The sequence below is a fragment of the Tachysurus vachellii genome, chromosome 25 (assembly GCF_030014155.1).
Source record: "Tachysurus vachellii isolate PV-2020 chromosome 25, HZAU_Pvac_v1, whole genome shotgun sequence".
NCBI lineage: Eukaryota > Metazoa > Chordata > Actinopteri > Siluriformes > Bagridae > Tachysurus > Tachysurus vachellii.
In genome coordinates, this window is record NC_083484.1 from 9,733,689 (window position 1) to 9,759,077 (window position 25,389).

The window sequence follows — 25,389 nt, forward strand, 5'->3', positions numbered from 1 at the left end:
CCTGTGGAACAGGAAGTAGATAAGATTAGAAAGGATGATGTCAGGAAGGCTTTGAAGAGGATGAAAAGTGGAAAGGCAGTTGGTCCTGACGACATCCCGGTAGAGGTCTGGAAGTGTCTAAGAGAGGCAGCAGTGGAATTTTTAACTAGTTTGTTCAACAGGGTATTAGAAAGTGAGAGGATGCCTGAGGAATGGAGAAGGAGTGTGTTAGTGCCGATCTTTAAGAATAAGGGTGATGTGCAGAGTTGCAGCAACTATAGGGGGATAAAGTTGATGAGCCATACAATGAAGTTGTGGGAAAGAGTAGTGGAAGCTAGGTTAAGGAAGGTGGTGGAAATTTGTGAGCAGAAGTATGGCTTCATGCCCAGAAAGAGCACAACAGATGCAATTTTTGCTCTGAGAATGTTGATGGAGAAGTATAGGGATGGTCAGAGGGAGTTGCACTGTGTGTTTGTAGACTTAGAGAAAGCGTATGACAGGGTGCCAAGAGAAGAGCTGTGGTACTGTATGAGGAAGTCAGGAGTAGCAGAGAAGTATGTCAGAGTGGTGCAGGACATGTATGAGAGGAGTAGGACAGTGGTGAGGTGTGCTGTAGGTCAGACAGAGGAGTTTACAGTGGAGGTGGGACTGCATCAGGGATCGGCTCTGAGCCCCTTCCTGTTTGCTATAGTGATGGACCAGTTGTCAGAGGAGGTCAGACAGGAGTCTCCTTGGACGATGATGTTTGCAGATGACATTGTGATCTGTAGTGAGAGCAGGGAGCAAGTGGAGGAAAACCTGGAGAGGTGGAGGTTTGCGCTGGAGAAAAGAGGAATTAAAGTCAGTCGTAGTAAGACTGAGTACATGTGTGTGAATGAAAGGGAGGGAAGTGGAACAGTAAGGTTACAGGGTGAAGAGGTGAAGAAGGTACAGGAGTTTAAGTACTTGGGGTCAACAGTCCAGAGTAATGGAGAGAGTGGGAAAGAAGTAAAGAAGCGAGTGCAGGCAGGTTGGAGTGGGTGGAAAAAGGTGTCAGGAGTTCTGTGTGATAGGAAACTATCAGCAAGAATCAAGGGGAAGGTGTACAGGACAGTGGTGAGACCGGCCGTGCTGTATGGTTTAGAGACAGTGTCACTGAAGAAGAGACAGGAGTCAGAGCTTGAGGTAGCCGAACTGAAGATGTTGAGGTTCTCTTTGGGTGTGACAAGATTGGACAGGATTAGGAACGAGTACATCAGAGGGACAGCCCATGTTGGACGTTTGGGGGACAAAGTTAGGGAGGCAAGATTAAGATGGTTTGGACATGTTCAGAGGAGGGAGAGTGAGTATATTGGTAGGAGAATGTTGGACATGGAGCTGCCAGGCAGGAGGCAAAGAGGAAGGCCAAAGAGGAGGTATATGGATGTAATTAATGAGGATATGAAGCTAGTGGGTGCAAGTGTTGAGGATGCAGAAGATAGGGTTAGGTGGAGAGAGATGATTCGCTGTGGCGACCCCTGAAGGGAAAAGCCGAAAGAAGAAGAAGAAGACACAGACACATACAAACACATTTTGTTGAAGTCTCAGGTGTCAGCTTTTGTTGAGTAAGGTGTAAAGTAGCTTTTGAGAGAACAGAAGAGCCATTTTATTTAGGCCTAAAAACAGTCCTAATGTTAAAGTTAACTGATGCTTTTGTGTGTGTGTGTGTGCACTCTTATCGACAATATGAATTGGTAAAATAAAACTTTGGTTAAATACAGAATAAATATAAAATATATTATATATAAAAGTGTATACAGGATGCTCAGTGTCCATACTTTCCAGAGGTGGCAGGAGTACATAAAAACAGATTGTGGCTGACAGGAAATAGAAGAAAAATTACATTCCTCATGTAATCCTTAATATTCCCAAAAATGATCCCCAAGTATTCTGAACAACTTTCTCTTACACACACATGCTCCCACATTCTGAGGTGAAGCTGTTTGGCAGGGGCAATCTTGCATGACCTCCTCAATATCAGTGACAGCCACATGCACGCACCACCATGTTCTTGTATTTTTTCAGGATGACGTTGGAGTTGTCATCAAAATACAGCACAGAGATGGCATGGAGCTTCGTTGGAGCACAGCACGGCTTTGGTACGTTCTCAGGGTTCATCAGGTGGACCTGTAGGGAAGTTATTTTATTTTAGTTATGTAGTGAAAGTACATGTCTGCATTCTATCCCTTAAGCAGCATAATAAATATAAAATAAAATAAAAATCTGTAATAATGTTTACAATGAATTTTTTTGTAAGAGAAAGATGGAGATTTACTTTGTGGAAAGTTATGCCTCACCAGTGTCTGTACAATAGCATGATTTGTAGCATTCATGTGAGCATTTAATGGGAATGAGCATTCTCCATCACAATAATTAGCTGCATAGCCTTCAGGTGCAATTATCCAATCCTGGAAACAGATGAAAATAATGAAAGTAAGTTTGCTTTAGTTGCCATAATCTAGCAGCAATATTTTAATAAAAACAACAACATAAAAATAGATGGCATAGTAGACATCATATGCTGTTTTGAGTTGTCAAGATAAAGGAGTAAAGTAGTACATAAAGTAAGCATGTCTTTTCAAATGTCCAGGTAAATTATGATTCATTTTATTTAGTTTATTCCCATTTTACATCAATGGATCCACCATGAGCCTGACCAGGATAAAGAGGTTACCAAAAGTGAATAAATGAATTTGTCATGAAATTGATTTAAAAAAAAAAATAAAAAAAATAAAAAAATTTTTTAAATTCACATATTTTTGCTATTTTGTTGTACAAATACTGGTTTGTGTAGTGTGTTCACATTGAAAATTCAAATAACCATATGATGTACGTATTCAACAGAAAAAAGTGTGGAATCTTGGACAATAGGTTTGTTAAGTTTGTAAAGTAGTTGTTCTTTTGAACTAGTTCACCAAATCAGACAGAATCTTTTGAAAAAGTGTTGCAATGTCAGCATCGTTCCCAGCAGTAGGAATTGGACAACTTTACTAATTAAAGTATGGAAGCATTTTCCATCAATTAAAAACAGCAGAAATATCCTGAAATGTTTATTTTAGATTTTCATATATATATAGCTGAAAATAAATTTCAATGAATTTACTGAATTTGCCTGCTCATCCCTGATTTCAATCAGTTGTACAAAGGATATACTTTATATAAAGTCTACACACCCCTGTTAAAATGGCTTGACTAAACCCAAGTAAATAATTTCTGTAGAAATCAAAGAAATAAAGAATCTTCATCAAAGAATACAACTGCTGAAGCCATGTTTTGAATAGAGCTTACAAAGCATGCATGGTATCTCAATTGTTGATAGGTAATGATCAGTACAGGGGCATTAAAAAATTCCAAAACATTGCACTTACAAAAAATCTTGTTAAAGTGGCAACCTGTCATGGTGTAGAATATATTAGGAACCAAGTCAACAGTTAATTGAGCTGAGTAAGTTTGACAATGCTAGATGTTAGATGTCTGGGTCAGAGCATCTCCAACACTACAGGTCTTGAGATTCAAGTGATCCAAGGATGGCTAACCAATTAACAGGCGACAGGGGCATGGGGACCCTGGGCTCATTGATGTGTGTGGGAGAAAGCTAACCTGGTCTGGTCCATTTTTGCCTGCCGAAATGCAGTGCATGGATATTTTTGTTTATTCTGTGTAAACTTGAGATTTGTTAGGTCAGTAGTTTCAATAATACTCAAACTCACTGGATAAGCACATGCATGTGCAGGTTTTCAGGTATTCCCAGAAAAGTTGAAAATGAGAGTTTTACATTGTGTTAGCCAACTAGTGAAAAGAGAAAAAATGGGAAGGGTTAATGGACAATTAGAATGTTTAAACTTTGTGTCTATTCTTACCTGCCAGCCCAGGTCTCTGAAGCTAACATATAGTTCATGTTTTTTGCAGGCTGTCTTCTGATCACTGCTATTATAATCTGCTAGAGAAAAGAGAGTGCGAACATAATGATCCCCAAATCATGGAAATGAAATCAAAGGTTAAAAAATTCAATCAACTTAAAAAAATGTCTATAAAGAGATAGATGTTTATATTAGCATATGCCACTCAAGAATTTACTTTCATCGTACATTAAAACAAGCTATATTTTTGTCTTTTGCAGGTGAAATATTGCAGGCGATTTTGCTTTCAGAAGGAATAAAAGGGACCCTTCATAAAATGATTCAGTAAAATTATTCAATATATTTGCTCAATACTTTTTTCAAATCACTTAGAATTAAGATGTGCAACAACTGAGTAGTTGGAGTTTGAAGGTTTTGCTTAATCATGGCAGCTTGGGATTTTAACTCACTAGGATAAACAATAACAAGAAATAGCTCAAGACAAGGCTAGGAAAACCTGAACACAATCTACTAACAATGCAACCAAAACAAAAATGCTCAGCAAAAAAGAAGACAATTAATGAATTAATAATGTAGCATTTTAATTACACCTGCCAAAAACTTTTGCTACTACTGTACTGAAAGGTGCAACTAAATTAAGATTACAAATCTTGTGAATTATAGACCTTATTCATGAGCTGAACTAAAAACTTCCAGTGATTAGCAAGGAACTTTAACCAGGGACTTAAACATGCACACTCAATTACAAATAACATAATATTGGAATACAAATCTAAAATTTTCTCAACTTTTTATTATTAGCGTCTTAGAGTCTCATTTGATTTCAAACATGTGTTCCTAATTCAATAGTGTGTGTTAATACAGGGACAAATTTGAACAAATTATAAAAGTACAACATAATATAATTACAAAAGTACAACAAATTGGAAATGATTTTATTGTTTATGTTTTATTCATAAGGTATGGGAGCTTTTCAATCTGTTTTTAAACTATGTTATAAAGGTGTGAACTTGCAATAAATATCAGACTATGACACTAATAATTCTCAATATTAAATCCTATTGTGTAGTTTAAATGTTATCCTTGTGGTTAATGATCTCTAAATTGTCTCCCATGCTTTGTGCCCCAAGTCTCCTGGGATAGGCTCCTGCATATCCGTGACCCAGGGTTGAAAAGATGGATAAACAGATGGATTAAAACTTATTGAATTGTATAATTTTTTTAATGATGGAAAGGCACTTCCGCAAATATAATGAATGGTCTGATGAATAGTACATTGTGCACACATTCACTGTCATTATCCTCAAAATTTTGTGACGTTCTGATGGTACTTCAAATGTATTCAGTACAGACAATTTCTCTTTAGTTCAAACACACCAAGACACAACTATAATGTTATTTTACATTTAATAAACCAAGAAGGACTAAACTGCTTAAACTGTGAAGCTTATTGCCTAAGCAATAGTGAAATGTGAAACCAACCTGTATATCCTGGGCCTTTTTGTGCCTCCTGTGGATAATTGGAACGATTGCGGCTCTGCTGTCTGGGTTTTCCTATAGAGCGGGTTGTGCGTATTTGGAACTTTTTTACCTTGAAAAAGGCCACCATAAAGGGCTGTTTCTCCAGAGGTCCATCCTGACTGATTAGTCCTGCCTCTCTAGGGCTAATGCTCTGTCCTGTAATAATAATCTGTCATAATAAATGTGCCATATCACAGTTAAATAGTTATGCTTTGTATTTAAAAACATAAATGCTAGCCTCAACATTTATCTATTTATTAAAAATAAGATAAAAATAAGGCACCCTGCAACATGACATAGCACTGACCCCAGCACTGACTCTTAAATCATTTCTCAGTTATATGGTGCCAAATGTAAAAAGTTGAATACTCTTTTCTCTTACACTTTTAAATATTTGAGGCCATTCTGATTTATTAAATTTATATAACAACTCGTCAAATAATAGTTTTAAGTTTTACTGCAAATGTTAAATATACTAAATGTATAGTTATATTATAGTTCAGGAGAGTAAGTATTTGGGGAGTGGCACGACAATCGTAACTCTATATGCTATCACAATAGATTTGAAATGAAGCAAACAAGATGAGTGTTGTGTAGACTTTCAGCGTAATTTTTCAGGTGTTTTACAAAAATGTCGCATTGTCCGTTTTAAACCTTACAGCCATTTTTGTACATAGTACCTCCATTTTCACAGGCCCAAAAGTACACTGTAACCCTTTACTGTATAGAAACTACCAGGTACATTCTAACAGTATTTTATTGTATTAAAACAGTCACATGTTGTCTATTTTACAGAATGGTTGTAAATATACAGCAATTTTCTTTTTTCAGCGTCCATCATCCACAATACAATGTACAAATTAATAATAATATAGAGACCCTGATTATTGGCCATTGCAAGTTCTAGAAGTTTAAGATCTAGAATTTCAACTTCTAGTTTAACTTCGTTTCAGGGTTTAATGTGATGGGAACAGAAGTTTATGTTTGTACTGCAGCCGAACTTGATTTATCAGTTGGAATTTAAAATCTGTGACATTTGTGTCTGTGATGAAGGTAAATGGACTTTGAAGTGTGAGAAAACAGATAAATAATTTATAATATTCATCTGAATATTAATAGAGTAATTCAATACTTTTTTAAACTTTTCGTACGTTTCTACTTCCACAAATGATTTGGCCTTATGACAGTAAACTCCTACATTTTTGCTAGTCCCAGGAAATAGTTCACTCTGTTTTCAAGTCTTCCCTTTGTGATAATTTTGTGTTATATGGTGTAATTACCAAGTATCTATAGTACAACCTTCTCTGAAAAAAATTTGGGTGAATATCTTTTTTTACATGTTAAGCTGAATAATCTGCAGAAGATCCAGTGCTAAAATTTTTGTAATATGTAATAAATTTCTCACACGCGCATACACACACACACACACACACACACACACACACACACATATATCTACACTCCTGAACAAAATCTTAAGACCAGGGAAAATATTACAAGTATTCAGTTCGCATTGATGGATCGTAACCAGGTTGTAAGTATTTCTTCAAAATGGCAAAAGAAGAACAAAAGCAAGAGACAAAAAAATAGAGAGTAGGCAATTTATTGAAAACTGCATTTAAACTCAATGTTTTTTTAATGTTTAAAGTCTGTTCATCAGCTGATCAAAAGTTTAAGACCATAGCCTTTAAAAGTTAAAATCTGTGCAGAATTATGGCTTCAATGTCATTATCCTTCAGATAGTCACACTGTCCTGATCTCCTGATGGCAAAAGCAAAAAGCCTTTCTGTTTTTGAATGTGGCAGGATTGCTGCCGAGGTTGGACGCAGTAAGACATTCATTAATTCATTCATTCATCTCCTACAGCTTATCCGAACTACCTCGGGTCACGGGGGGCCATCTCAGGCGTCATTGGGCATCAAGGCAGGATACACCCTGGACGGAGTGCCAACCCATCGCAGGGCACACACACACTCATTCACTCACGCAATCACACTACGAACAATTTTCCAGAGATGCCAATCAACCTACCATGCACGTTTTTGGACGGAAGGAAGGAAACCGGAGTACCCGGAGGAAACCCCCGAGGCACACACACAAGGTGGAGGCGGGAATCGAACCCTGTCGGAATGTAACCCTGGAGGTGTGAGGTGAACGTAGTAAGACAATCATTTTTAATGATTGCAGTAAGACAATCATTTTTAATTTCTTCAAATCAAGTTGTAGACCCAAAAAATTTCACCTGCACTTAGCCCAAGGATCTGATGAATTGAATTGAAATGAACCCGAATTAAGGCTATTACTGATGCTGACTGCAGCCCAATAACCATAAGACAGCATCTGCAAGAGAAGGGCTTAAAGAACAAAAAATGTCTTCAAAATCCACATCTCCACTCACACCACAAACTTGCCTGTTTGGAATTTGCAAGGGAGCACCAAACATGGGGACAGTGATAGATGGAAGAAAATTCCAATTCTCGGTCAAGAAAAAATTTAACCTGGATGATCCTGATGACTTCCAACGATACATGGAATGTATGACAAGGAGGCATGACAAGGAGATCCCACTGGAGATGTTTTCTACCCAGAACAGTGGAGGAGGCTCCATCATGATCTTGCTTTTTCCTTCAATGGGAAAATGGAGCTTCAGGTTGTGCAGGGGCGTCAAACAGCGGCTGGCTAAGTGGACGTGTTGCAGCAGGCATCCCTCTTGACTGAGGGCCCTTGTCTGAGTGGTAAAGACTGGGTCTTTCAACAGAACAACGCTGCAAGTCACAACGCCCGCCTGATGAACGACTTCTTCCAGGACAATATGGTTGCACTTCTGGACCATCCAGCGTGTTCCCCTGACCTAAATCCCCTTGAGAATATGGATGGTAAGGGAAGTTTACAAAAACAGACGTCAGTTCCAGACTGTGGATGCTGATTGTAAAGGCATCTTCACCACATTTAGCAAAGTTCCCACCAGCCTCCTGGAAACAGTTTCATCAAGCATGCCGAAACGCCTGATTGAAGTTATCAACAAGAACGGTGGGGCTACTCTCTACTGAGTCATTTTTTGACACTTTTATTTCTGTTGTGCATATTTTTGGGCTGTCTGAGTTTAAATGCTGTTTTCAATAAATTGCCAGTCTCTGTTTTTTGTCTCTTGCTCCTTTTTCTTCTTTTGACATTTTGAATTTTGAAGCAGCTCTTACAACGTGAAACATTTGGAAAGTTTTCCCCGATCTTAAGATTTTGTTCAGAAGTACATGCATATATATTCTCAGTTCAGTTGTATATACACATTATAAATTATAAATTTATATATATTGTGGGTACTCAGAGAAGTGATAAAAAATATATAATAACATTTTTTAAATATATAATATGAAATAATCCAATAATTGAAATATATACATACAGGTGCATCTCAATAAATTAGAATGTCGTGAGTAATTCATCTCAAATAGTGAATCTTGTGTATTATATAAATTCAGTACACACATGCTGAAGTAGTTTAGGTCTTTGGTTCTTTTAATTAACAAAAACCCACCAAATCTCAAAAAATGCAAATACTTCATAACACCAATTAAAAAAACATTGTTGGCCTTCTGGAAAGTATGTTCATTTACTGTATATGTACTCAATACTTGGCAGGGGCTCCTTTTGCTTTAATCACTGCCTCAATTCGGCATGGCATAGAGGTGATCAGTCTGTGGCACTGATAAGGTGGTATGGAAGCCCAGGTTTCTTTGACAGTGGCCTTCAGCTCATGTGCATTTTCTGATCTCTTGTTTCTCATCTGGTGAGCTTGCTGGCCCATCAAGCATACCAACACCATGGTCATTTAGCCAACTTTTGCTAATCTTGTGCTTTTGGCAGTGTGGGCAGGTACCAAATCCTGCTGGAAAATGAAATCAGCATCTTTAAAAAGCTGGTCAGCAGAAGGAAGCATGAAGTGCTCTAAAATTTATTGGTAAACAGGTGCAGTGACTTTGGTTTTCAAAATACACAGTGGACCAAAACCAGCAGATGACATTGGGCCCCAAATCATCACAGACTGTGCAAACTTAAAACTGGACTTCAAGCAACTTGGGCTATGAGCTTCTCCACCCTTCCTCCAGATTCCAGGACCTTGGTTTCAAAATGAAATACAAAACTTGCTCTCATCTGAGAAGAGGACTTTGGACCACTGGGCAACAGTCCAGTTCTTCCTCTCAGCCCAGCTAAGACGCCTCTGACATTGTCTGTGGTTCAGGAGTAGCTTAACAAGAGGAATACGACAACTGTAGCCAAATTCCTTGACACGTCTTTGTGTCGATTTTGCTTGACAAGCCTCTCAAGGCTGCGGTTCTCTCGGTTGGTTGTGCATCTTTTTCATCTACACTTTTTCCTTCCACTCAACTTTCTGTTAACATGCTTGGATACAACCAAGCTTATTTGGCACTGAATGTTTGTGGCTTCCTTTGTGGTTACCCTCCTTGTGAAGGGTGTCAATGAGATATATATATAAATATATATTTATATTTATATGTGCAACCCTGGGGGGCACGGTGGCTTAGTGGTTAGCACGTTTGCCTCACACCTCCAGGGTTGGGGGTTCGATTCCCGCCTCCGCCTTGTGTGTGGAGTTTGCATGTTCTCCCCGTGCCTCGGAGGTTTCCTCTGGGTACTCTGGTTTCCTCCCCCGATCCAAAGAGATGCATGGTAGGTTGATTGGCATCTCTGGAAATTTGTCCGTTGTGTGTGAGTGCGTGAGTGAATGAGAGTGTGTGTGTGTGACCTGTGATGGGTTGGCACTCCGTCCAGGGTGTATCCTGCCTTGATGCCCAATGACGCCTGAGATAGGCACAGGCTCCCGGTGTCCCGAGATAGTTCGGATAAGTGGTAGAAAATGAATGAATGAATGAATGTGCAACCCTAACCCTAACCATGTGGATGGTTAATGAACCATCCTATCAGTTTGGCATCATTTAAATAGAATCTGAGCAGAAAAAATCTCTTCATACATGCTATAATCACCAGTTACCAGGAACATTGGCAGCAATACAATTCCATACTGTCTCCAAACCTTTTATCTCTTTAATTTGTCATAAAATTATAAAACAGGTCACATCTGGCCATGAAAAATGGCAACATTTTTGACCGCTTGAATTAAAGCTAAAAGTCTACACATTGATAGCATTTATATATATATATATATATATATATATATATATATATATATATATATATATATATATATACACACATACACACACACACACACACACACACACACACACACACACACACACACACACACACACACACACACATATATTTATATATATATATATATATATATATATGTGTATATATATATATATATATATATATACACATATATACACACACATTCATAAATGTGAATATTAACTGTACGTGTAAATATTAAATGTTTTGTTCATATGTTAACTGACTCCACCTTCTTGGAGGGTGTGTCCTGAGAGAACACTGTGCTGGTAACAATGTCAGGTTTACATCATACTGTGCCAGTTGTGCAAGTTGTGAATATCAAGTTCAGTTGTGAATTTTATTCCATTTTTTGGGCTGATTTAAAAACAATCTGTGCCCTTGTTTTAATACAAATAAACAGATTTAAATCAAACCAATCAAACCACCAACAAATATGGCATAAGGAAAATTTGGAAAAATATGGAAAAAGGGAAATTTAAAGGCAGAAGTATACAATGTGGATATGCTTTACAATACTTTAATGCAGAATGAGCATTTGTCAGCACACTGTCCCTCACTTCTTGGTCTGTGACATACACTTCCAGTTTGGCAACCATCTTGGCTAGGCACTTCCTGGGAGGCAGCCATTTTATACTACCTGGTCCTATTTAAGCTCTCCATAAACACATCATCTTTGCAGTTTTCTCACGCTCTGTCAATTCTCTCCGAAGAGCCCCCTTCCTGGGTGGAGTACTCCCTACCATTGTCGGCTACAAGGATATCTCCATTCGATGCAGCCTATGGCTATCCACTACCTCTGTTCTCAACCCAGAAACTGAAGGACTCGTTCCCCCTGCCCTGGTGTTCATCAGACTTTTCTAGCGGGTTTGTAGGAAGACTCCTATCACGTCTGCTCAGAATTACGCTCTTTGGGCAAATAGAATTTGGGCAGTCCTGCTCCCTCATATCATGTTGGACAATGTGTTGTGTATAGACCTTCCTCTCAAGCTGACCTACACAAAGCTTGTGACTTGGGCTGTTGGCCCCTTCCCAAACTCCAAGGTGGCTTGTGGCTCCCTTCCATGTCTCCAGACTTAAACCCATCCAAGCCTGGCTCATTTGCTCAATGTTTCTGCCTTCCCTGTGCCAAGCCCATTCCCATTAAAGACTTTTACTTTAAATTCTGTTCGGTGTCTTGCATTTTGGTCCTCGCCTGTTCTGAGTGACAATATTGTTTACTTTCACCAACCAGTGCTGCAAGAGACAGTGATAGCACAACTGGTAGCACAACTATTTTCACTTTTTAACACCAAAATTTTCCAACACCAAATCCAAAGCAAGCATTCTGAGACCTTACAAATAACATCAGCACCTATGCACTTGGCCCCCTCTAACCCCACCCATAAAAGATGGATGAATGGATGGATAGATTGACTTCAAAGGAGGATATTATGGGACAATATAACAAAACTCCAGTCAGTCAAGCAAGCACAGGATCAAACCAAAAATTTGAAAAGCTTTACCACTTTGCTATCTATTGTGTATTACAGAACTTACTGATTTAAATAAATAGACATGTTCATCCATGCTTTAAAGCATATATGCCTAATCATGCATTTTGACAAAGAAGGTACAACTCACACAGTATGATGTAAACCTTGTAACCTTTCCTTGTAACCTTTCCATTTTTTTCAGATGATACACTATCCAAGTGGGCGGACTCAATTAGCACATGAGCAAAATATTTTACATTAACATTTTCTTTTTACATTGAAACTTATCACTGTTGTCTGGCAAAAATTGTTACATAAATTTATCTGAATGGCATCAAATGTTAAAAAAAAATAAGAGGAAAACAAGCATTCAATATTTTACATTTGACCCTCCATACTCAATCCCATACCATTTAATTTACACACAAATCCTTTTGTTCAATTGTTACTGAAACATTGACCAAGCTGGGTCAGATTTTACACTTCATGTCTAGTGGATCATGACACACTATAATATTAAACAACATAGTACTTGTACATATTTTTATTACGCATAAGAAGTCCGCATTTTAAAGTCCTTAATTATTGAATAACCTTATTTATAAAAACAAAATAATTATTTGATCATTTAGGTTAAATCCTTTAGGTCCAGAAAAATGAAAATGAAGTGATTGGTATTGGTGATTATCTGAGAAGTAAAATCTAAACTCTTATTTCTAGCCCTTTACTTTAACATGCTGATAATTCTAGGTACAAACAATTTTAATGATTTAGACTTTGTAGAGATAATATCTTTTACCATTGGTAGTTTCCACACTGATCTGCAGACCCAGATTATGATGTGGATTCATTACCCAGAGGTTACTAGTAGCTGTGATGTCAAACTCCAGCCAGCCTTCATCCACTGCCCACAGCTGGCGGGACTCCAAAAGAAAAAGGTCTGCATCTCTACAGAGAAAACAAATGTATTTGTACAATCTATCAACTGAACTGCAGCTGAGAGTGATTAGTGATTCAAGCACTAGTTGTTTAAATGATTCATTTATTTGTTTGTTTGTTAAACAAATGCTGGAACCTCGACTAGATATATCTGCACAATTTCAGTGTCATTTGTTTCAGTTCTACTTGCTCTCCATATATAATAACACAATAGAAGGATCTGTGTGATTACTTAAGCACAAAAGTATGTCAGCTTTCAAGTGATTGTCCATTATATTAGAGAGATAAGCTTCATGTTTTCAGTTACTTTACATAAGAACTTTTTATCATCTGATGTATTTTCTCAACTGTGGGGACTTTACCTTCTGGGGTATTCATATGTCTGGAATATATGGAATATGACAGGAATTAGAGTCCTATACTAATTACACTTATGCCTATGTGTAATAATAATATCTATGCTCATGCTATGCTCAGAGTATGCCTTACAGTACAGAACCACATGGCTGTTATCAGAGGTGGTTTACTCCGTTACATTTACTCCGTTACATTTACTTGAGTAAGTTTTTGAAAAAATTATACTTCTAGGAGTAGTTTTAAATCACTATACTTTTTACTTTTACTTGAGTAGATTTGAGAAGAAGAAACTGTACTCTTACTCCGCTACATTAGGCTACAATGAGCTCGTTACTTTTCTTTTTACCGCTTTGGTATTCTACGCATCAATTTTAATGTTTTATTTTGACAGATAGAGAAACTTCCGCTAAGGCTCTACCACGTGACTGTGTACAAACGCGGTACAAACGTAGTTGTACAGTCTCGTCACGTTACTATACTCAGTCTCAGCGGCGGGACGCGTTAGTTAGCAACACAGCTGTTTTGTCCAGTTCAGCTGTTTCGAGTTTTTTTATGTGCTCAACTTTACTCAGCGCCGCAAGAGCCGACAAACAGATGACATCAGACGTGTCGTTTCTTGCAGCGCCGAACACATATTTAAAGGGATAGTTCACTCAAAATGAAAATTCTGTCATCATTTACTCACTCTCATGTTGTTACAAACCTGTATAAATTTCTTTGTTCTGATGAACATGAAGGAAGATATTTTGAGAAACAAAAACAGCTTTGCAACCAGAAGCTTTAGCTTACCTGAAACTAAGGAAAGTACTAGAGGCTTCCTGAAATTAATTAAAGGAGTAGAGATGTATTTCATTATTATTGCCCTTTCATCAAGGCATCAAATGTGCAACAATCACAACACAAAAGAAATGAAATGTGTGTGTGTGTGTGTGTGTGTGTGTTTCCTTCTGTTGTTCTGTCACTGGAGACACACACACACACACAGTTTATGAGAATTTATGGGCTGCCTCGTTCTAGTTCTGCCTGGTAAAAAGTATAAAGGTTTGGAAATTTGTGTTACTTGTGCATATTTATTTTTTATTTATTATTATTTTATTTATTAAGTACTTGAATTTACCTGAATTATTTTAATTTAAGCTATTAATCTATTAAATGTAATTTATTTTATTGATTGGATGAGCCATAATTTGCCTAAAGATTATTTTGTATTTTTGTCTGGCTGATTGTTGTCATGTTAAAAAATAAATCAGACGTTACTCAACAGTTACTCAGTACTTGAGTAGTTTTTTCACCAAGTTTTTTACTCTTATTCAAGTAATTATTTGGATGTCTACTTTTTACTTTTACTTGAGTCATATTATTCTGAAGTAACAGTACTTTTACTTGAGTACAATTTTTGGCTACTCTACCCACCTCTGGCTGTTATTCATTCATGGAGCTAGTTATTTATGTGTCACGGTGCATGTGGTTTTCCCCTGTGAAAACAGATCACTAGATTACAGAGGTCGTCATCACAGATTATAAACATGCTTGGGGTAGGCCGCTATCATGACGTACCACTATTGGCACTAATGAGTCATGCTCAAGAAGATCTCAGCTACGGATATCTGGTCATCCCCATTTGATGATAATTTATATATTTTTTGTGATTTTACTGTGCACCATCTACATTGCTGAAGCAAAAAACTGGTCTAACAAAATCCACACACAGAAAACAAGTAAAGTAAAATGACTGTGAATCACATTCATTCATTCATTCATTCATCTTCTACCGCTTATCCGAACTACCTCGGGTCACGGGGCGCCTGTGCCTATCTCAGGCGTCATCGGGCATCAAGGCAGGATACACCCTGGACGGAGTGCCAACCCATCGCAGGGTACACACACAGACTCATTCACTCACGCAATCACACACTAGGGACAATTTTCCAGAGATGCCAATCAACCTACCATGCATGTCTTTGGACCGGGGGAGGAAACCGGAGTACCCGGAGGAAACCCCCGAGGCACGGGGAGAACATGCAAACTCCACACACACAAGGCGGAGGCGGGAACTGAACCCCGACCCTGGAGGTGTGAGGTGAACGTGCTAACCACTAAGCCACCGTGCCCCCACTGTGAATCACAATTAGCCTTTTTATTGAATATTGAAACATATTTTTATCTGATTCCCATTACCTGCATTGTATTATTTACATATATGGATTTTGTTTAAAATTTTATTTAAAATTTTGACCAAAATTATTTAACCATTAGCCATTTGGTCGAAGACACCTTATATTCAGCTTTCAAGATAATCTAGAAATAAAATAGAATGATGAAATTAAAATTAAGTATCTGGTGAAAGAAAGGGTTGCAGGGATAATTTTTCTGACTTGATAAATATCACCTAAAGAAGATTACAAAAAGACATGCATATCAACAAAAATATATAATAATCCAATCACTTATCCTTGAGTTATATTATGCTGTTAAAACGTAATGTTGACAGTAACAGTGACAAACTATGGAACTGGATTAATCTTTAAAGGACAAGTAATTGCCCACTACATGACATTCAAAATCTCAAAAACCTGACCATTTTGCACTACACAACTTTAATCACTTATGATCACCGTTTGCTCACAGACAAGGCTCGCACATATTACTATCACCAGCAAATCCACACCAAGCTACACATAAATATATTCCTTAAAATAAATGATAAACCTTTCATAAAAGTAAATGTGAGAGCTGTCATGTGACTGACATTGGGTCTCATTTATCAAGACATCTTCAACATCTTTTTTTGGGGCATTAAAACAGAGGTTTGGTATTCCTGAATATGTCATAATTTTAGTAAAACATTCATATCCAACTCTTGCTCCTGGGTGTGTGTAAATTTATGTACAAAAGCCATAAACAATGACCCTCATCTGTAGTTTACGAGCAGCTAGTTTTATCTGCTGATCATCTTTGCCTGTGCAATTAAAATTGTCTTGTTAAAAATAGGTTTTAAGACAACCCTGACCGCTCATCTAGAAAAAACACTCTTTGTCAACCTACTGATCTAAGTCATTGGAAAATACCAGATATATGGCCCAAAGGATAGTACTAAAAGGAAAGGAATCCTCAAGAAAGAGTTAACACTGGCTCCTTATGCAAGAGGAGCTTTGTTTTTCTTCTCACCACCATGCATACACGTCACAATATTTCTTCTTAACAAAAATTGTCACAAATGCAGCATGGTTTAGAAAGCTTTTTAATATCATGACTTAAATGTATCATGCCAAAATGCATGTTCATTATTATGCTTTTCATCATAGATGTAACAATGGTTAAGGTTTGTATTTGTTTTCTGTGTGTTCTGTTTTCTGAGTATAGCATTATTACCTCCATGTTACAAAATCCATGGCAAAAAGTTGTGAAATACTTTGTGAAATGTTTGGAAAGCACAAATTTAGAAATTTATGTCACAGGCACAGAATTCAGTTTATACCACATGCTAGACCATGTTTGACTAGAGGAAACATTTAGCCAGAAAGGGTTAAAACTCTATGACACCAATGTACTTGGATGTCAAGTGAAGAGTGGAGTCAAGCCAAGGAATCTATTGGAGTCAAGTCAAATCACTCAGTCACTCTCCCCCTCAGCATTTCAAGGAGATCATGTTTACTTTGAGATTTATTAACCAGCCTTATAACCTGCCTTCAAGAGTCTGTCTGAAAAGCCTTTTTAAAAAACAATAAATAACAATAAAAAGTGTAACTTGATAAGTTGATGGTTCATTCAAGTCATAGTCTGAGAAATATCATAAATTGCCAGAAATGTTCGAATTCATTCCTTTCAATATCACGAATGAAATGATTGTTTTTTGACAATGGACACAACATCCAATCATGCTGTTGTGATTCATGAAACTTTTGCCTCCTCTCTTCCACAGTGTCAGAGTCTGGCATGTTTAGCTTGGTTCTTTTTTGGGGCATCATCCTATTTTCAGTCATGAACAGTGGTCATGGTTTAGACTATACAAACTACAAGGTACAAAACTTGAATGTGTTTCTATTTTATTCTAATCCATAATAAATTCTAAATATGTACATTTGGTCACAAACAAGTCTGAGTATTCTCAGTATAAACAAGTATTCTGAAATTAATAACAGCCCTAAAATGCAAGATATAAATGTAAAATGTATATACTACTGTATTTTAATAAGCTTTTTTAATTGCTTGTTAATATATTTGCTCGCATGCATATCACTTTAAAAGTCTTTAAACTTTAAACTGCGACTGTATCAGTCAGCTTTGTGCTTGGTTCTTTATCAATGAACATTTGAAAACTTTGGCAGGAAGGAATGTGTTAAGTCTATAATGAACTCAGAAATTAAGCTGACTTATTAGTTCCATGGGACCTTTTGGTTGCACAATTCCACTTGACTACAAAAGACATTATTTACATTTACATTATTTACTGTCAGTGTAACAAATGCATCAACAAATGCATCAACAGTCTTATTTATGAACTCTTATTCATGTACAAAACATGCTTACCTTCTTATTAAGCCATTTACAAGCAAGCACTTCATCCAAAAGACAATTTTTATTTCTATTTGGCCCTAATAATAAAGATAATGTATATAGATTTTTGCACAAGGGAAAACAAACAGAAACATTTAGCTAGTAATCACTAATAATACACTTATTCATACACTCTTTGAAATTGCACAAAGTGAGATTTTAAAATTTGTAACCAATTAACCAGCTATCCTCACCTGTCGAGATGCTTGCCAACCACCTCAAAAACACTCAGTTGGATGGTTTCATTGTGAAAAGCATTGCCCACACATTCCTTGTAGATCCTGAACTCTGCGGCTGCAACTGTCTCTCCCTCTGGGATCTGAGAGAGATTGAAGTTGAATACCTTATGGTGTCTTCTGTCTTCCGGAGACAACTCCCAGTCATACTCCACTGCCCAAAGAGACATGGGAATACAGTATCTTAAGAAGTCAAATTTTCAGACAGAAGAGCATGATATACAACTTTTGCACATTCAGTATTAAATTATGAATTTTTTTGCATTTCCAGAGTATTTTATATATCAGCAGTCCCTGATATTGATGACCATCTAAAAACACATTCTTGGTAAAAGCATATTTATTACTGGATAACTGGATATGTCGAGAGACTACATACTAAGAGTTTAATTTGATCTTAAATTAAATTACAATTGAATTAAAATTTGTATATGTGCAAAAATATAGTTGAACTGTATTACAGCAACAGGAAAATGGGATGAATGCCTTTTTATGCCCTTTACAAAAATGCCAAATTTGTTGTTTGACTAAAAGCCATAATGATACCCCAAACACACATACACACTCTCCACCAACAAAAACCCTTGCTCTGCTTCCCAGACTTCCTCTATCATTCTTGCCACATAAGTTCATGTCAGACCGGATACCCCTGTTCCAGGATGAAGTGTTTTGTGCTGATTTGATTTCCATGTCCCATCCCACACTCCCATTCCATTTTTACACAGAGAAGGGAGGAGAAAAGAGACACGTAGAGGAGGAAATGCCTGAAGATTAAATTAAACTGGTGAATAGATATTTGGGACATTTACCACCTCTGTTCAAGCCACAGTTTTTCCATTCTGGTTTCCAGAAGTAGCATAAGAGTCAGAGTTCCATGCCTAATCCCCAGCATTCAAACAAGGGCTTTTCCCTCATCCCCTGCAGTTTAATTTAATCTAATATTCACAATATTCATATTCTGAATCAACTTAAGAGTTGTGATGGAAAAGTTTTCTGATGACGTTTTTTTTTTCACTTTCTGATGACATAACATTGGATGGCATTTCAGTTACACTAGGTCCAACTGTAAAAACCCTTGGAGTGATTATTGAATCCAATCTCATATAAAGCCCATGTAGATAATATTATGAAAAGTGGAAACCTCCCATCAAAAGTTCTTTTAAAGCAGTACCTTAAAGTAAAAACCTTGTGCTTGTGGGACATTTCTGCAGGATTCTGATGTACACACCTAGACTGAAGCTAGCAAATGGTTCCAGTAAATGGAAAAATTGCATCCTTAACTCTAAGCCAATCAGAAACTATGGATTCTCTTTCACACTTCCTACAGACAAAAACTGTCTCAAACAATAAGAGGCTTTTACACACATTTAAATCTGTATCATACACACACAAAATATGTCTCCCACACAATAGTAATATCATCTCACACAATCACAAGTTAGAGATTTGATGGTGTGTGTGAAAGAATACGCATGTGTGAAAGAGTTTGGTAGTTTTTGTAAGAAAGTGCGACTATGTATGAAAGAGCTTTGGTGTATGAAGGAGGTTTGATAGTGTGTGTTAGAGAGTTTGATGGAGTCTGATTGTGACTTATTTCAAAGTGTTAATTTCTAAATTCTAAACTAAAAAGGGTATATTTTATTAGACTGCTTCCTATATAAACACACTCACTTAGCAGGCATAGTCTATATTGTAACTAGACATTTGTGGAACTGCAGTTAAGCATACTGTAAGCCTAGGTTAGGTGGCTTTACAAGTCTTTTTTTTGTATGTAAAGAAAGCCTGGTGTTTTTTGCTCCTCTGGTCCAACATGAAACAGATATTGTAAAACAGTTTTCAGGTATCCGTAGTTAAAATAAGGAGATGAGGATACATAATGACAATAAAGTCGGCTTAAATGGTTCTTGACTGAATGGCTCAGAAATGGTGGATCATTGGTTAAGGCTGTGGGTTACCATGAAAGAAATCAGGATTCAAGCCTTAGCTAAGTCATGCTGCCACTGCTTGTGCTGTATCAAGGCACTGTAACTATCACTGATTATAAATTATTCACCAACTCTGGTTTTATAAGTGTTGAATGTGTCCATTTGGATCCATGTTTTTTTATTGGTAATATCAACAAGCATAATTCTTCTACAGCATGGGAAGTTGTGTAAAAGACATAGCATGCAAAGCCCATTTTATAGCCCCTTAAAAGTCAAAATGTAAGAATTTTATTAAGAATGTGAGATGAGTTCTCAAATTAAGGTAAGGATTTTTTTTAAAAGTCACTGTGTCTATTCACACACATTGCTGACAACTTGTGAGCTAACTACTCAGGATGCATGTTAATGCCAGTTTGGAACGGGGCCACAGATGTTACATTAATAACAAAATACACTGCCTAGCCAAAAAAGTCACACCTGGATTTAAATAAACATATAGGTATTGTCTGAAGTGGTTAATATATTTCATCTGGTTGTATAAACCTATCTGATGCCGTGAGTAACATTTCTTAACAGTCATGTCAGAAGACATATCCTGTGGTCATGGAAACGATGTTACTGGAAGGATCGTGGGAAACCATCATTTTGAAGATGAATTGTCAGAAAAAATCTCGAATGATCATGCTAGGAGATCACTTAAATGTTTGGTGAAATCAAAATGTAAAAATAAAACAGCAGAACTAATGGTTATGTTTAATAGTGAAAGCAAGAACATTTCCACATGTACAATGTGAAGAGAACTTGGGGGATTGGGACTAAACAGCTGTGTAGCCTTAAAAAAACCAGAAAGGCTAATTGAAAAAAAAGGCTTCATTTTGAAAGGGTGCATAAAGATTGGACTCTATGGAAAAAGGTCATGTGGTGTAATGAGTCCAGATTTACCCTGTTCCAACCAAGTTCTAGGGTTGCTTCATTTGGTCAGGTCTAGGTTCAGCAATGTTATGTGCCCAAAAGAAAAAAAATGAGGTCAGCTGACTATCTGAATATACTCAATTTGCTTTTCCTAACCTGTTGCTCACTGAAACCACAAGCTCTAAATAATTTCTGCAGTCATACTGACCTGTTTTTCCAGTTCTGTCCTTAAATAGATTAGCATAATATGACCCACCTTAAATAAATGATCGTAAATAAGGCCTATTTCATGTATTTACTTGCATAACGTGTGGCTATGTAACTTATGTGGTATAGTCATTAGCCCACACAGTGACACAGATACTGTAGCTCCACTGATGGAAAAATCTCTCTCTCTCTCTCTCTCTCTCTCTCTCTCTCTTTCAGCACTGTGCTTTCAGTAACACTTTACACACTTACAGTAACATACGTATGCATATTTAAAATGAATTTTCCTTCATCAACCATTAAGACCAAGGTACACTTTACTGGTAAATTATTCAGGGATGTGATAGCTCAGTGCTTAAGGTAGAGACAGTAGAGTCGAAAAGAGTTCAAATCCCAGGTCCCAAGCTGCCAATACTGGGCCCATTAAGCAAGGCCCTTAACCCCACAGTTGTATAAATTGAAATAAAATCTGTCATTCTGGATAAGGGAAAATTATTAGAGTAGTTCACTAATAACTATTAATTACTTCCATAGTAGATTTCTTTTGGAGAAATACTTATGACATCATTAAACTACTTATTAATTTCTCATCACATCAACATCTATTCCCAATTATTTACCTCTACTAAATTTATATCTACTAAATAGTGCACCAAAGCATCCACACTTTAGTATTTAGGTCATTTATTTCCTTAGAGTTGTTTTATGTTTCCAGACAAAGGTTAAATAAAAAACAAATGGATAACAACAATCTACAAAAGTAAATGTAATATAATAATAAGCACAAATAAAGAACAATACTCTTACTTAATATAACAGTTATTGCCAGGGAGCATGGACAGATGTAGCAAACAAGTAGCTTTATTTAAAAAGCTTGCAGACAAATAGAAAATGTAAGACAATCACAGTAACAAAAACCAGACCAATGGTCAGGTGATCAGCAAACAGCATAGAAGTGACAAAACTAGAAGAAAGAAGAGTGTCAGAATAACAAAATAAGGCTTGGTAATGACGGGCGACTAAGCCACAGAGTGTATATATAGCAGTGAAATTTGGATTCGTATGATGCCAGTTCCTGTTTACACAACAAATATAGTAATGGCAAACTTGTACCTTAAAACACATAAGTCATAAGTAATAACTTTAGAATAGGCATCTCTTAGTATCTCTTTGAGGGACATTCTAGTACTTAAGAAAATAATGATTACAATGTCTGTGTTTTTGCTTAAAAAATGACAATGTTTTTAACTTCCAGTACTTGGAGGGACAATTACTCTAAATGTATTAAGCACCTGCTTATGTCAGTTTTATGGGTTCCCCATTTGGATTATTCCAATTACTAATGTGTAGTTCAAGCCTCTTAAATTGTCAGATTTTGCTTGAAAAGAAGTATTGGGGCCAGAATCTTTAAATACAAACACTTGAATTTACCCCTCTCGCTTCTATTGTATCACTAACCCCTCTCAAGTTGCTTTTATAATCCTTTTATAAGTAAATAAATAGGGTTGTAACTGTAAAGTCAATGAAAAAAGTTCAGAATTACAAATATTAAAGTCACAATACCATGCTAAGAACAACTGAAAATGAAAAAGGTATATACTCTGGGATGAGGAGCAAATGAAGGACAAATGCGCTCAGAAGACTAATATGGACCAATCAAATGTGTGGAATTGATTGTGTGTTGGAGTGGAATTGCAGTGCTGACTCAGTGCTGGCTAATGTTTTGCCATCAATGGCAGGATTCTCTGTGTGTGAGGGTTGCAAATTAACAATGGTAATCAGGTATATGGTTAAATGAAGTTAGCCATGTGTATGAATGTCTTAATGAGCTCAGGGTTTGTTTGTCTTAAAAAAAACTGGATTGTGCAATAACTACTGAGTCTCAACTGGCTACTACTGAATGAGCCCATATGTAGGACTCTAATTTATGTGATAAGAAGGCACATGAGTACATACAGATTACAGATTATAAGGATTACCTTGTCATTCCTATAGAATGGCTCACAAATGCTATGTCTGAAACATCCACCTACACTTTGAATGGGCACATGAAGACTTTGTGTAGAAGAATTGGAGCTGAAATTCCATTGGATCCCTTTAAACACAGATGTGAGGGAAGCCACCACAGAGCTTAATTTCCTAATGAGATGGTTATAGTACCATAACCAATCTTTATACCAAACTAAATTGGTAGTATTTAAATTAGTGTGGATATTTTTGGCACTAACCCTATACCAAAATTGTATTGTATTCCTCCTAACATGTCACCCATTATGTAGTGTGGATTCCTATATATGTCAGGATCACTCTCAGACTTTTTAATCTGTTGGAACATTAGGGTCTGTTCAGGCAGTTGTCTTATGTACCATATGTTTTTGTTAAGGTTTTGTGTTCATGTGTCTGCCTCGCCCTTGTCTAATTCCTTCCTGCCCCAGTACACCTGTTCCTCATGTGTCTAATTGTCTCGCTTTTTATCCCGGTAATCCTTGTCTCTGTGTGCTCTGTTAGGTTGTTCTGTCTTGGTTCTTTTGAGTTTCGGTTTTCTTTTCTTTTTCCAAGTGTTTAATATTTTTTTTGTGTTATGTTACAATTAATAAATCATGTTTTTAGTTATCCTTGTGTTTGGGTCTGAATTTTATGACTGAATACACCCTGTTTTTATAAACACAACTATTTCTCTTTTAGTTCAACTTTCACACCCTGCTCTTATTTATTGAATGTGAAATCAGTAAATATTAGCCACTAGTCTATGCATAATATAGGCAAGAAATCCCAACACTATATTGTTCAGTGTTTCAATGTCATTGTCTAAACTCTGTACAAAAAAATGTTGGAAAATTGACTGTCAGGTGTTTCTTGTTAACAAGTTGTGTCCTGTTTGGTTAGTTTAAAAATAAATAGCTCTTAAAATCTACTCTTGGATATAACTTTCAGATTCACCTGTCAATAAAGCATAAGCCAACATAAAGATCAAAGGGAGCCATCTATGGGAGAAAAGCAAGTAATTTTAAAGATGAACAATGAGGGAAAATCTACCAGAGGCATTGCACAAACATTAGGCATAACCAGTATCATAATTTGGAATGTTCTGAAGAATAAATAAACTAGTGGTGTACTGTAAAACAGACACTGAACAGGTTGGCCAAAGAAAATAATAACAGTTGATGACAATCATTTGGTATCAAACCCTAATGTCTTTGGAATAAACAAATGATTTGGGTGGTTAGGGTACATGTATACCGGTTGTTGTGTACAGTACAGTGAAAAGTCTGTTAAACAAACGTAAAAAAATAAAATGTTTCTACATGAAAAAACTTCTATAAAGATCAATAAGCAGCACTAAACTAAACAAAGTCAATATTCCGAATGCAACCATTTGTCTTGTAGTAGCATTGAAGTAGAATTATATGTTCCATTACATGGTTTACCTTAAGCTACATAAGATTTTTCTATGCCTAATACACAATACAGTAGGTTTTTAATGCTTAATCTGTCAAAATGATCCAATTCTGTCAGAATGAGTCCAATAACTTTAAATATAGCAAAAAAAATCAACTGATAAACTAAAATAGCAGTGAGAAACAGAGCCCTGATTTAATGTTATTCTAATACTGTATATTTGTAAGATGTGGAGCAACTTCAGGCCATTGTGGCCCACCAAGAAGAAGCCCTCACAGCGCTCCGTACTACAAACATTCAACTGCCATTTGCAATCCCCCCCTGCTCCAAGGACAGAACCAGCCCGCATAGCCCTATCTGATAAGTTCAATGAAGCTGCCAATCGCTGCAAGGGCTTCCTCCAACAATGTGAGATTTGTTTCACTCATCAGCCTGATGCTTACCACGACATTCCACAGAGAGAGCTTTGCTACTTACTGGAAGGGACCTGGATTGGGCAGCAGCCATTTGAGACACCCAAGTACAGACCTCATACAATCAGTTTTCTTACTTGATTCGGAAAGTTTTTGAGTATCCCACAGGTGGACACAACGTATCTGTCTGGCTTCTGAAGCTTTGCCATAGTTCTGACTCCACATCAGTGCTTCAAACCTTGTGGGTCTACTGCAGCCTTGTTGGTCTACTGCATTTTCAGTAGGTATAAATGGCCAAAGTTTCATTTTATGTCGAGCTACTCCTTTAAAAGAACCCAAAACCAGAACCTTAAAACAGCTGTTGTCATGTTGGT

General features: G+C 36.9%; 2 protein-coding genes across 3 annotated transcripts in view; one reads left to right on the plus strand and one right to left on the minus strand.

The window, feature by feature from the left end:
* Positions 1–408: 408 nt before the first annotated feature.
* LOC132840435 (uncharacterized) overlaps positions 409–25,389 on the plus strand; it is a 370,465-nt gene continuing 345,484 nt past the window's right edge. The window contains exon 1 of the mRNA XM_060862083.1: positions 409–1,008. Coding sequence (XP_060718066.1) covers positions 409–1,008 — 600 coding nt within the window. The remainder of the gene's footprint in view (positions 1,009–25,389) is intronic.
* bmp6 (bone morphogenetic protein 6) overlaps positions 1,746–25,389 on the minus strand; it is a 28,611-nt gene continuing 4,967 nt past the window's right edge. Inside the window, exons 2-7 of one of the 2 annotated variants that reach the window (XM_060862079.1) lie at positions 18,118–18,313; positions 12,870–13,018; positions 5,340–5,534; positions 3,858–3,937; positions 2,295–2,405; positions 1,746–2,124 (exon numbers count right to left, since the gene is read on the minus strand). In XM_060862079.1, coding sequence (XP_060718062.1) covers positions 1,975–2,124; positions 2,295–2,405; positions 3,858–3,937; positions 5,340–5,534; positions 12,870–13,018; positions 18,118–18,313 — 881 coding nt within the window. In that variant the 3' untranslated portion in view covers positions 1,746–1,974. The remainder of the gene's footprint in view (positions 2,125–2,294; positions 2,406–3,857; positions 3,938–5,339; positions 5,535–12,869; positions 13,019–18,117; positions 18,314–25,389) is intronic. The other variant, XM_060862080.1, reaches the window with a different exon arrangement.